This window comes from Ovis aries, chromosome 18 (genome assembly GCF_016772045.2).
Source record: "Ovis aries strain OAR_USU_Benz2616 breed Rambouillet chromosome 18, ARS-UI_Ramb_v3.0, whole genome shotgun sequence".
NCBI lineage: Eukaryota > Metazoa > Chordata > Mammalia > Artiodactyla > Bovidae > Ovis > Ovis aries.
In genome coordinates this window covers 22,104,659-22,116,694 of record NC_056071.1, presented here as the reverse complement: position 1 = coordinate 22,116,694, position 12,036 = coordinate 22,104,659, and the positions used below count along the sequence as shown (strand labels likewise).

General features: G+C 44.3%; 1 protein-coding gene, 1 long non-coding RNA gene and 1 other non-coding gene across 9 annotated transcripts in view; 2 read left to right on the top strand and 1 right to left on the bottom strand.

Annotated features, from left to right (window-relative positions):
• The window catches only part of PDE8A (phosphodiesterase 8A), a 148,572-nt gene that overhangs the window by 5,679 nt on the left and 130,857 nt on the right, over positions 1-12,036 (bottom strand). For all 7 annotated transcript variants that reach the window (XM_012098500.3, XM_060401660.1, XM_015101907.3 and 4 more), the window contains 2 exons: positions 9,842-9,974; positions 7,412-7,579 (listed from right to left, as the gene is read on the bottom strand). In XM_012098500.3, the coding sequence (XP_011953890.2) occupies positions 7,412-7,579; positions 9,842-9,974 (301 nt within the window). The remainder of the gene's footprint in view (positions 1-7,411; positions 7,580-9,841; positions 9,975-12,036) is intronic.
• On the top strand, positions 7,481-11,700 carry LOC132658114 (uncharacterized). Its single transcript, XR_009597211.1, has 2 exons — positions 7,481-8,860; positions 9,771-11,700. It is a non-coding gene; the product is annotated as an uncharacterized LOC132658114 (long non-coding RNA).
• Positions 10,253-10,359, top strand: LOC114109266 (U6 spliceosomal RNA). Its single transcript, XR_003585940.1, has one exon. It is a non-coding gene; the product is annotated as a U6 spliceosomal RNA (small nuclear RNA).

Here is a 12,036-nt window from a genome sequence, read left to right as displayed (position 1 = left end):
GCCGGGCGAGAGGACTGGAGCCATCCCCTGGTGCTGGAGGCACAGCTGTCCTCGGGGGTTTTGGGTCTTTGTTCTGTTGGTCTGGGCAGGCTGTCCCTGTGGGCAGCTAGTGAGAAAGTGATGGAAGGGGCAGCTCAACACGGAAGACAGGCAGGGAGTTAACACTTAGGAAGCCTGGTGTGGGTGCAGGAATTGGTTCTCTAGGGGCATCCAGCAGGGAGGGTGGAGATCCTGGGACGAGTGGACCCGCTGACCAATCCTGGCTTCTCTGGAGGGTGGTCAGTGAGAGCAAGGTCTGAGGACGGGAGGTATGCAGTGCATTCGGCCATCAGCCAGAGCCTGGCTCTGTGGCTGAGCTCTGTGGGCCATGTGGAGCTGTGGGAAAGTGAAGGACCTCTGTTAAGCATCTAATACAGGGACCAGAATTCAGGTGTTCCACAGGAGCAAAAGAAGACCTACACTTGGGGCTGGAAGCCTGTCCCTCCAACTCTTATACCTGGAACTGTTCCCACAGGGCAAACTGGGCCAGTCCTCCTTGTCCCCCCCAGCCCAGCGCTGTTCTGGACAGCTGGCCAGGAGCTGCCTCCCTGGTTCCGTTCTGCTTCTATTCTGTCTTTCTGAGGCCTGGCAATCACCAGCAGGGCGGCAGGGACTGGTGAGAAGTTACTGCCACCTCACCCTGCACGTCGATGGGTCCGAGGCCCGAGACACTGGAAGAACTGGGCTCCACAGCTAAAGGCAGGTGAGTTTCCTTGGAAGTGACAGTGATTCACTACAGCTCTCAACATGAAATCTCCACTGGAGGACACAGGTAACCTCTGGGGGTTTTCCCAGGAGGGACCGTTCCGCACGGAGCACCGTGCTGCAGAGACGTGCTTGTGCTGGGAGGTGCGGACAGTGCTGGGGACAGTGCCGAGGAAGAGGCCTGGGCTCCCTGTGCAGGTGGGCGGTGCTAGACTCCGGGCCAGGGCAGAAGCCAGCAGGAGGAGCTGCTGCTGCTCCAGGCCTGGGGGCCGAGGCACACAAGCTTGGCTGTGACTGCTCAGGCCAGGCTTTCCTGAGAGGCAGGGCAGGGACCATCTACACCGCTGTCGGGCCAGGAGCACACCCCGGGAGGTGTGGGAGGCAGGGTCGGGGGCTCTGGGCAGAGGATGAGTGGGAATACTGACAAGTCTGGGCTTCTGCTGTGGTGGAGCCTCTGCTGTCAGGCCAGTGCTGGCTCAGCAGGGTCAGCTCCGTGTGAGTCTCTGCCCTGGTGTGTGCGTGGCAAGGGGTGGAGGGTGCAGAACAGCCCACCGGCCTGACTGCTCAGAGAGCAGGGCCCTGGGGCGGGTGCTCTCCTGACATGCCTGCCCTGGTCAGCTGTTCAGTTAAGAGTCTCCACATCTGTGTTCCTGAGGGGAATGAGCTGTAACTTTCTCCTGGGATGCCTTTGTCAAGTTTACGTACCAGGATAGTAACAGCTTCAGAAAATGAGCTGGAAAATGTCTCACCTCTGTTTTCTGGTTTAATTTGTAAGACTAGCATTATTTATTCCTTAAAGGTTTCACAGAATTCCTCAATGAAATGATTGAGAGTTTTTTTTATTAAAACAAAAATCATGAAAACATTTTGACAAAATATTTCTTTACTATGGACTTTCTAAAGTTATTACTTAACCATGTCAGTTAGGGTAAATTGTATTGACAGTTTTTAAGGTACTCATCCATTTCATCTTAGCGGTCAAATTTATTGTGACATTCCTGATTTTGGTGATTTGCATTCTTTTTGGTTATTTTAGCTGCGTATTTACCAATTTTGCCAAAAAAAAAACACCCCAACTTTTGGCTTTGAAAATTTTTGTTATTCTTTTAAATATTTTTTACTTTATTTTATACTAGAGTGTAGTTAATTTACAATGTTGTGTCAGTCTCGGGTATACAGCAGAGTGATTCAGTCATACATGTATCTTTTTAAAAAAATTTATTGGAGTATGGTTCATTTTCAATGTATTAATTTCAGGTGTATAGCAAAATGGATCAGTTATTTATATATATATATATATATATATCTCCAGTCATTTTTAGCTTCTTTTTCCTGTAGGTTATTGGAGAATAGAGTGGTGTTCCCTTGTTATACCGTGGGAGCTTGTTGATTATCTCTTTTATATACAGTAGTGTGTATCTGTTAATCCCAAACGAATTTATCCCTCTCCCTTGAAGTCTGAGAGTCTGTTTATGTTTTGTAAATACGTGCCTTTGTATCATTTTTTGGATCTCACGTAGAAGCTGCTATGACATTGACCCTTGTCTCTCAGGCTTACTTCCCTTAGTATGACACTCTCTAGGTCCATCCCTGTCGCTGTACATGGCACTAATTTTTTATGGCTGAATACTATTCCCTTTTCTTTTCCACTCCTGTCAATAGACATTTAGATTGCATCCATGCCCTGGCTATTATAGTGATGCAGTGAACACGGGGGTGCGTGTGTACCTTATGATTTTCCTAGGATATATGCCTAGGAACGGGATTGCTGGATTATACAGTAGCTGTTTTTAGCTTTTTAAGGAACCTCTATACCTCTGTAATGGCTGTACCAATTTACATGCCACTAACAGTGTAGGTGGGTTCCCTTGCTCCAAACCCTCTCCAGACTGTACTGTTTGAAGACTTTTTGATGAACATTCCTGACCACTGTGAGGTGGTAAATCACTATAGTTTTGGTTTGTATTTCTCTAATAATTAGTGATGATGAGCATCTTTTCGTGTGCTTTGTGGCCATCTGTGTGTCTTCTTTGAAGAAATGTCTATTTAGATCTGGCCGTCTTATTATTGGGTTATTTGGTTTTTTGATATTGTGCTACATTAGCTATTTGTATATTTTGGCGATGAATCCCTGTCAATCACTTCATTTGCAAATATTTTCTCCCATTCTGTGGGTTGTCTTCATTTTGTTTATGGTTTCCTTTGCTGTGCAAAAAGCTTTTAATTAGGTCCTATTTATTTATTTTCATTAATCTAGAAGTAGATCCAAAAAGATATTGCTGTAATTTATGTTACAGTGTTCTGCCTATGCTTTCCTTTAAGACTTTTATAGTATCTGATCTTACAATTAGGTCTTTAATCCACTGAGTTTTGTTTTTGTGTATGGTGTTAGAGAATGTTCTAATTTCATTTTTCACATGTAGCTGAGAGTTTTCCCAGCACCACTTATTGAAGAGACTGTCTTTTCTCCATTTTATCTTCTCACCCCCTTTGTCATAGATTAAGGACAATAGGTGTATGGGTTTATTTCTGGGCTTTCTGTCTTGTTCCATTGATCTGTATTTCTATTTTTGTGCCAATACCACACTGTTTTGATGACTACAGGTTCACAGTATAGCCTGATGTCAGGGAGACTGATTCCTCCAGCTCCGGTTTTCTTTCTTGGAATCGTTTTTGCTATTTGGGGTCTTTTATGTTTTCATACAAATTTAAAAATTTGTTCTGGTTCTGTGAACAATGCCATTGGTAATTTGGGAGAGACTGAACTGAATTTGATTACCTTGTGCTGTACAGTCATTTTGACAATACTGATTCTTCCAATCCAATAAGGCCAGAGGCGTCCCAGCACCTGAGCCTGCAGGCGGCTGGGTGGGGACAGCTCTCAGTGCCAAAGCGGTGACCTCCCGGAGAGCTCAGCTGAGGAATATACCACAGGGCCTCCACCACTGGTGTTCCTGCCCCTGCAGTGGGCCACAGCCAACCCCTGCCTCCAGGAGCCCCTCCAAGACCTGCAGATAGGTCTGGTTCAGGCTCTAATGGAGTCGCTGCTCTGCCCCAAGCCCCAGTGCTCATGAAACCTTGCGTGTGCCCTCAAGAGTGGAGTCTGTCTCCCCCAGTCCTGTGGAGCTCCTGCACTCAAGCCAAATGTTCTGGGGGCTCCTCCCCCCGATGCCAGACCCCCAGGCTGGGAGCCTAACGTGGGCTCAGAACTCACTCCTGTGGGAGAACCTGAGCAGGTGTGGGATTTGATTATATTGTGAAAGCGGCTGTCCTCCTGTCTTGTGGTTCTTCTTGGTCTTTGGGTGTAGAGCCTCTTTCTGGGTAGGTGCCAATCCTTCTTTGATGAGGCTGTTCAGCAGTTACTCGTGACTTTGGTGTTTTCATGAGGAGCTGAGCTCAAGTCCTTCTGCTCCACCATTTGTCCTTTAAGTTTTTCTAGTATTTCTTTACTGTTTCCTCATTTTTTTTGCTCTTATATTACTTCTTTTCTACTTACTTTGTCTCTTTCTAATTTCTTAAACTGAAACCTAAGATGTTAACTTTAGGGCTTTTCCCTCTAATTATAAATGTCCCTCTGATCACTGTTTTGCTTGCATCCCACAATTTTAATATACTTTGATTAATTTCCTTTATCTGAACCATGGACTATTTAGAAATGTATTGTCAGTTTCTGAATATTTGATGTTTACCTAGGTACCTTATGCTACTAATTTCTGATTTAATTCCACTGTGCCTGGAGAATAGATTCTGTATGATTTCAATTATTTTAAGTTTACTGAATCTTTTGTGACCCAGCATGATGCATATTGGTGAACATATCAGTGTCCTTAATAAATATTCTGTAGATGTGTGATACAGTGTTTTATAAACATTAAGTACAGTAAGGTGGTTGACAGTGTTGGGATTATGTGTTTTTACTGATATTTTAATCTGGTTGTTCTATCAATTACTGAAAGGGGGTATTTAAAATCTCCAGCCATGTTGTACCTGTCTCATTTATTTTGAAGCTCTGTTATTAGATTCACACACACTTATGCTTATGTCTTCCTATAGGACTTTTTATCATTATGAAGTATCTCACTTTATCTCTGGTACTATTCTTTGTCTTGATGTCTATTCTGTCTGAGATTAATATAGCCATTCTAATCTGTAAATATAATTTACAGTTTCCATGGTATATCTCTTTCCATCCATTCACTTCACACCTCTCTGTTCTTTAAAGTGTGTCTTTTGTAGACTGCATGTAGTTGGGATTAGTTTTTCAAGATCCATCCTGATGATCTGTCTTGGAGTGTTTAGTCCACTAAATTTTAGTAAGTATTGATGATTAGAGTTGGCGCTACCATTTGACTGTTTTTTCTATTATTCTTGTTTTCTCCTGTTGCCTTTGTATAGTTTAATAAATTTTAGAATTCCATTATACTAATATATCTATTAGCTTTTAAGGTACACCAATTGCTCTAGGGATTACTGAGTACATTTTGGGATTACTAAATATATCCTTCACTTCTCAGCCTACTGAGCTAATACTATAACACTTAATGTAACAGGTAGGTCCATTTTACTTTCTGCCACCCTATATGCTGTAGTTGCCATATAGCTTATGGTTACATATGTTATATCCTTTACAATTCAGTGTTATAACTTGTGCTTAAAATAGTCTTATGTATTTAGAGAAATTCCAAGAAGGAAAAAAACTTTATTTATAGTTACCCAGCTGTTTATCATTTTTTAAAGTGTTTTTATCTTTTTATTTTTACTGAGGAATTTGATACACAGCATTATAGTAGTTTCAGATGTACAACATAATGATTGAAAATTTTCATATACTGCAAGATGATTACTACCATAAATCTACTTAACATCTGTCACCATATATAATTACAGAACTTTTCCTATAATTACAACTTTGAACATCTACTCTCTTAGTAATACAGTACTGCATATTTGAAAGTTGCTAACGACAGTTCCCATGCTGTACATTACGACCCCATGACTTCTTTATTTTATAACTGGGAATTTGTACCTTTTGACTCCCTTTAACCACCTTGCATCCACAAGCTAGCAACCACAAATTTGTTCTTTGTAAGATTCGACATATAAGTTAGATGATATAATAGTTGTCTTTTTCTATTTCACTTAGCATAAACCATTTAAGGTCCATCCATGTTGTCCCAAATGGCAAGAGTTCATTCTTTTTAATGGCTACATAATATCCCATCACCTTACTCACTGACCTATCAATGGATGCTTAGCTAAGTAGTCCTGTGGTGAATGTGGGAGTGCATGTATCTTTTGGGGTGGTTAGTGCCATTTGTTTTCTTTGGATAAATACCCAGAAGTAGAATTACTGGATCACATGGTAGTTCTGTTTTTAATTTTTGGAGGCATCTCCATAGTGGCTGCACCAATTTACATTCCCACCAACAGTGCACAAGGGCTCTCTCTTCACATCCTTGACAATACTTCTTACCTTTCTGATAACAGCCATTCTAACAGATATGATGTGCTGTCTCATTGTGGTTCTGTGATTTACCATTTTCGGGGCTACTCTCTCAATCTGTCCCACCCTCTCCTTCCCGCTCTGTGTCTACAAGTCTGTTCTCTACGTCCACATCTCTATCTCTGCCCTACAGATAGTACTGTTTTTCTAGATTCCACATATATGCATTAATATATGATGTTTTTCTCTGTCTCACTTCACCCTATATGCCAGTCTCTAGGTCTATCCACCTCATGAGAACTGACAAATTCTTTCCTTTTACATATAATGGAATATTACTGAAGCGACTGAGCCACACACCCCACAGCTTCTTTTATCCACTCATCCGTCAATGGACATCTGGGTTGCTTCCATGTCCTGGCTATCATAAACAGTGCCGCAGTGAATACTGGGGTACATGTAGCTTCTGAGTTATGGTTTTCTCAGGGTATATGCCCAGCAATGGAATTGTTGGGTCATATGGTAGCTTTACTCCTAGTAATAGTTTAAGAAACCTCCATACTGTTCTCCACAGTGTGACAGTGTTTATTTTGCCTTCATCCTTGAAGGATATTTTCACTGGATACAGAATTTTAGGGTGACAGTTTTCTCCTAACAGCTTTTTAAAGATGTTGTTCCAATGTCTTCTGGCTTCCATAGTTCCTGACATGAAGTTACTGTAAGTAATATGTCATTTCTCTCTGAGTGATTTCAATTTTGTTTCTGTATCTTTGGCCAGTAGCTGCTTGAGTATGACATACCTGGGCATGGGTTAGATTTGTTGAGTTTCTTAAATCTGTATGCATATATCTTTCACTAAATTTGGAAACATTTTAGCCTATATATATATATCCACACACCCCTGGCCCCAAGAATTTTTTTCTACCTAGAGAAACTGGGAGGGGCAGCCAACAGTGTAGTAATATTTTTAAAGTGCTATTAGGGGAAAATGTCAAATATCCATTGAAAATATCCTGTAAGAATGAAAGCATAGGCAAAATAAAACACATTTTCAAATAAGGGAAAACTAACAATTCACTGCCAGTAAGCCTGTAATATAAGCAATGTTCTTCACGGACAGAATTTCATTTACAATTCCACTTCTAGTTTTAAGTCCATTACTTCCTATGGTCCTTATGGTGTTTCTCTCTTTTACTTGAGGGAACTTCAGGAGCTGCATCTTACCTGAGAGAAATACTCTTCTGAGATGCGTGCAGCCCACTCGATGCACTGCTCCAGGGGCCGGCAGGGGTTGGACACGTCAGCACACTTGATCAGCATCCTTTTGATCAGAGTCCGGTTCTCTGGAGTCCTGAGCATGGTGTTTATGGCTTCTTGATCTTTATCAGTTTCCTAAAGCATGAGTGGAATTCAAAGCAATCAAAACGGAACCCCAGGTACCAAGCCGTTTTACTGTTGTGGCCCCACTGTAAGCACGGTGGGGCTCTGTCTGGGATCTACAGTTAGGGTCTCTCAAAATAGTGCCAGGGATGCTCTGAGGTTGGCCCTCACTCTGCAGTGGGGAAAACCAAGGCCCAGTGAGATTCCAGCAGAACCCGGAAGTAGAGCCTAGCACTGGAGGCTGGTGTATCTGCCTTTCCCCATCTTGACTCTCTCTGTTTCTCACAGTTGCCTTTTCTTTCTATCACTCACTAAGTACTCAAAAGACTGGCTTTATCTTTTATTATTTATATTCATTAAAAAGCACCATGGACTGAAAAGTGAACCCTTTCTCTGCCCTGGCAACGGGCAGTCCTGTGGTCCTCCCGGGGCCCTGCTGCTCCCCACCCACCCCTGGGAGAGGTGTGATCCTGGGAGTCCACCATCAGTGTACACAGTGTGTCGGATACACTGATGTTCCCTAAACTCTGCCCTCACATTTTATGGTGGACAGAGGACTTAGTCACGGTCTTGTGATCTGCACTCACAAAGACATCTTGTGGTAGGCATGAAAATCAGTATAATTTACCATTCTATTTTACAGAGGATGCCGGGACTCTGAGAGGTGAAGAGACTCAGCCAGAGGTACTGAGCTCGCCCAGGATAAGAGTGTGAGCCCTGCTTCTGGTCTGGACTCTTGTCTCTCCACAGTAGTGCCTGCGTCTGGCTCACAGGGAGCCCCTCTGGCTATGGAGCCTCAGCCCATGGCGTAAGGGGCCTCTGAAACAAATTCAGGTTGGAAGAGGGCGTACTGGGTCAAAGAGGTGAGCAAGCATCTGCTCTCCGACTCTGGGCCACCAAGCAGCTTCCAGAGGAGTCAGCCATGTGGTGTCTGTGAGCAGTCACAGTCATCCCCTATCAGTGGGACAAGATGGGAAGGGAGAACCCTGAGGCCAGGCTGCCTGGTCTTCCAGAAAGTGACAGACACCATGCCCTCAGTGATTCTCACCTCCCACTGCCCACCAGCTTTGTGCTGACCCTTCTCTCTCTGCAGGTGTGTGACTACTGTTCAGTACTGCCGGCTGGGAACTATTTTCTTCCACCTGCTATGACCCACTGGATCCTGGTTTCCAGTCTCTCAGTAAAAATCCAAGTAGTGACAGCAGAGAGGAGGAGGATGACTGTCAAGGAGAATGAAGACTCTGCTGAGTCTGGCAACTTCCCAGAATGGATGGAGAAAGCCAAGTCTGCGAGGTACGTGGTTTCTTTCTGTGCAGGGGTGGGGGGGTCAGCTGGGGTGTCTGTGCACAGGAGAATGACTGAGTCCTTGGAAAGGGCATCAAGTCTCTGACAGACTGGAGAATGGGCAAGGGTGAGGAGAGCAGAGTTCTCAGCAGGTTTCAGATTAGGTGAGACAGGGACAAGTCTGAAGGGTGATAAGCTAGAAAGCCAGGGACAGACAAAAGCCACGGCCAAACACCTGAGCTGCAGCAGTAGAGCTGGAGTCAAGAGGCTGTCTTCTCAGGATGAGCCATCTCTGTGCTCGGCGAAGACTGGCAGGGGGCAGCAAGAGTGGGGGAGGAGGAACGTGGGATTGGTGGCTGGGCAGCTGTGGGCCTCAGGCGGGTGCTGCGCTCAACACTGACCTAGCGTGATGGGCGCTGTTTATCCAGAGCGCAGCGCCTCGAGGGCTGCTGTGCCCATTCGAGACAAGGAAGTGGTGAAAGAGAGCCGAGAACCCAGAATGCCTGCTTTCTCAGCGGTGGGCTCTAGTCTGGCAGTTTCTCTTGCCAGAAAATTCTGGACTCCATGCCTCAAATCCAACACCACCAGCACCCTGTGGTCCAAATCCAGGAGCCTCCCCAACCCCCATCCTCCTGTGACACAAACCAGCAGAGGACAGGCGCGGCTGCACAGTGGGCAGTGGCTGGCGAGAGACCTCGTGGTCTCCAGCTGGCCCCAAAGTACTCAGAGGAGGGGACGGGGCGACTGCTGAACAAGGGCGCAGGAACGGCCCACCTCTCTATCGTCAAGTCCCTACAGAATTGTCATGCTTTTTCTTGTATGTCTTGCCAAGTCTTTGTACTTTAATTTCCACTGGTTAAAAAAGTATTTATATGCAGTGAGCCCAGTGCGGGGATGGTAATACTCATGATCTCTTAAGCCCAGGTTTCCCCACAACACACAGGAGGAAGAGTCCTAAACACAGACTCCATTTGCAGTCCGCTCACCTACCTCATCTTCTTCTAATGCTACCAAGGGCTTGTTGATGATGTTGACAAATTTGTTGACGTGCTCGAAGTGCTTTGTCATTTCTGTGGCTAACACCATGTCGATGATACCCTGGCGCAGCGTCTGGTAGTCGCTCCTGTTTCAGACAAAAGAGGAGAGGCTACTGCTGATTACTGATCCAGACCAGACAGGCGCTCCTGAAAACCAGCTGTGATCTAGGGCCTGTGTCCACTGCGGCTGAAATTCTAATGAACTGGGCTGCAGTGGCAGGGCACGCTTCAAAGAATGCGAAGGTTAAAGGTTGCTGCCTGGACTGCTACTAGTAAGGAGACCCTGAACAGAAGTTAACATGAGAATCTTTGGGCAAAACTGTGGGCTTCCCTGGTAGCTCAGCTGGTAAAGAATCTGCCTGCAGTGCTCGCTTCGGCAGCACATATACTAAAATTGGAACGATACAGAGAAGATTAGCATGGCCCCTGCGCAAGGATGACACGCAAATTCGTGAAGCGTTCCATATTTTTGAATATACAATGGAGTAAAGACAATCTCTTTAACAAGTGGTGCTGGGAAAACTGGTCAACCACTTGTAAAAGAATGAAACTAGATCACTTTCTAACACCGCACACAAAAATAAACTCAAAATGGATTAAAGATCTAAATGTAAGATCAGAAACTATAAAACTCCTAGAGGAGAACATAGGCAAAACACTCTCAGACATAAATCACAGCAGGATCCTCTATGATCCACCTCCCAGAATGCTGGAAATAAAAGCAAAAAATAAACAAATGGGATCTAATTAAAAATTAAAGCTTCTGCACAACAAAGGAAAATATAAGCAAGGTGAAAAGACAGCCTTCTGAATGGGAGAAAATAATAGCAAATGAAGCAACTGACAAACAACTAATCTCAAAAATATACAAGCAACTTCTGCAGCTCAACTCCAGAAAATAAACGACCCAATCAAAAATGGGCCAAAGAACTAAATAGACATTTCTCCAAAGAAGACATACGGATGGCTAACAAACACATGAAAAGATGCTCAACATCACTCATTATTAGAGAAATGCAAATCAAAACCACAATGAGGTACCACTTCACACCAGTCAGAATGGCTGCGATCCAAAAATCTGCAAGCAATAAATGCTGGAGAGGGTGTGGAGAAAGGAACCCTCCTACACTGTTGGTGGGAATGCAAACTAGTACAGCCACTATGGAGAACAGTGTGGAGATTCCTTAAAAATTGCAAATAGAACTACCTTATGACCCAGCAATCCCACTTCTGGGCATACACCGAAACCAGAATTGAAAGAGACATGTACCCCAATGTTCATCGCAGCACTGTTTATAATAGCCAAGACATGGAAACAACCTAGATGTCCATCAGCAGATAAATGGATAAGAAAGCTGTGGTACATATACACAATGGAGTATTACTCAGCCGTTAAAAGAATTCATTTGAATCAGTTCTGATGAGATGGATGAAACTGGAGCCGATTATACAGAGTGAAGTAAGCCAGAAAGAAAAACACCAATACAGTATACTAACACATATATATGGAATTTAGGAAGATGGCAATGACGACCCTGTATGCAAGACAGGAAAGAGACACAGATGTGTATAACGGACTTTTGGACTCAGAGGAGAGGAGAGGTGGGATGATTTGGGAGAATGACATTCTAACATGTATACTATCATGTGAATTGAATCGCCAGTCTATGTCTGACGCAGGATGCAGCATGCTTGGGGCTGGTGCATGGGGATGACCCAGAAAGATGTTATGGGGAGGGAGGTGGGAGGGGGTTCATGTTTGGGAATGCATGTAAGAATTAAAGATTTTAAAATTAAAAAAAAAAAAAAAAAGAATCTGCCTGCAATACAGGAGACCCCACTTCCATTCCTGGGTTGGGAAGATCCCCTGCAAAAGGGATAGGCTACCCACACCAGTATTCTTGGGATTCCCTGGTGACTCAGACAGTAAAGAATCTGCCCACAAGGCAAGAGACCTGGGTTCTATCCCAAGGTCCCCGGGGGAAGCATATGACAACTCACTCTAGCATTCTTGCGTGGAGACTCCCCATGGACAGTGGACCCTGGCAGGCTACAGTCCATGGGGCTGCAAAAAGTCGGACATGACAGAGTGCCTAAGCACAGCACATGCGTAAGACTACAGATACAGTGTTATTCGTGTTCTCATAA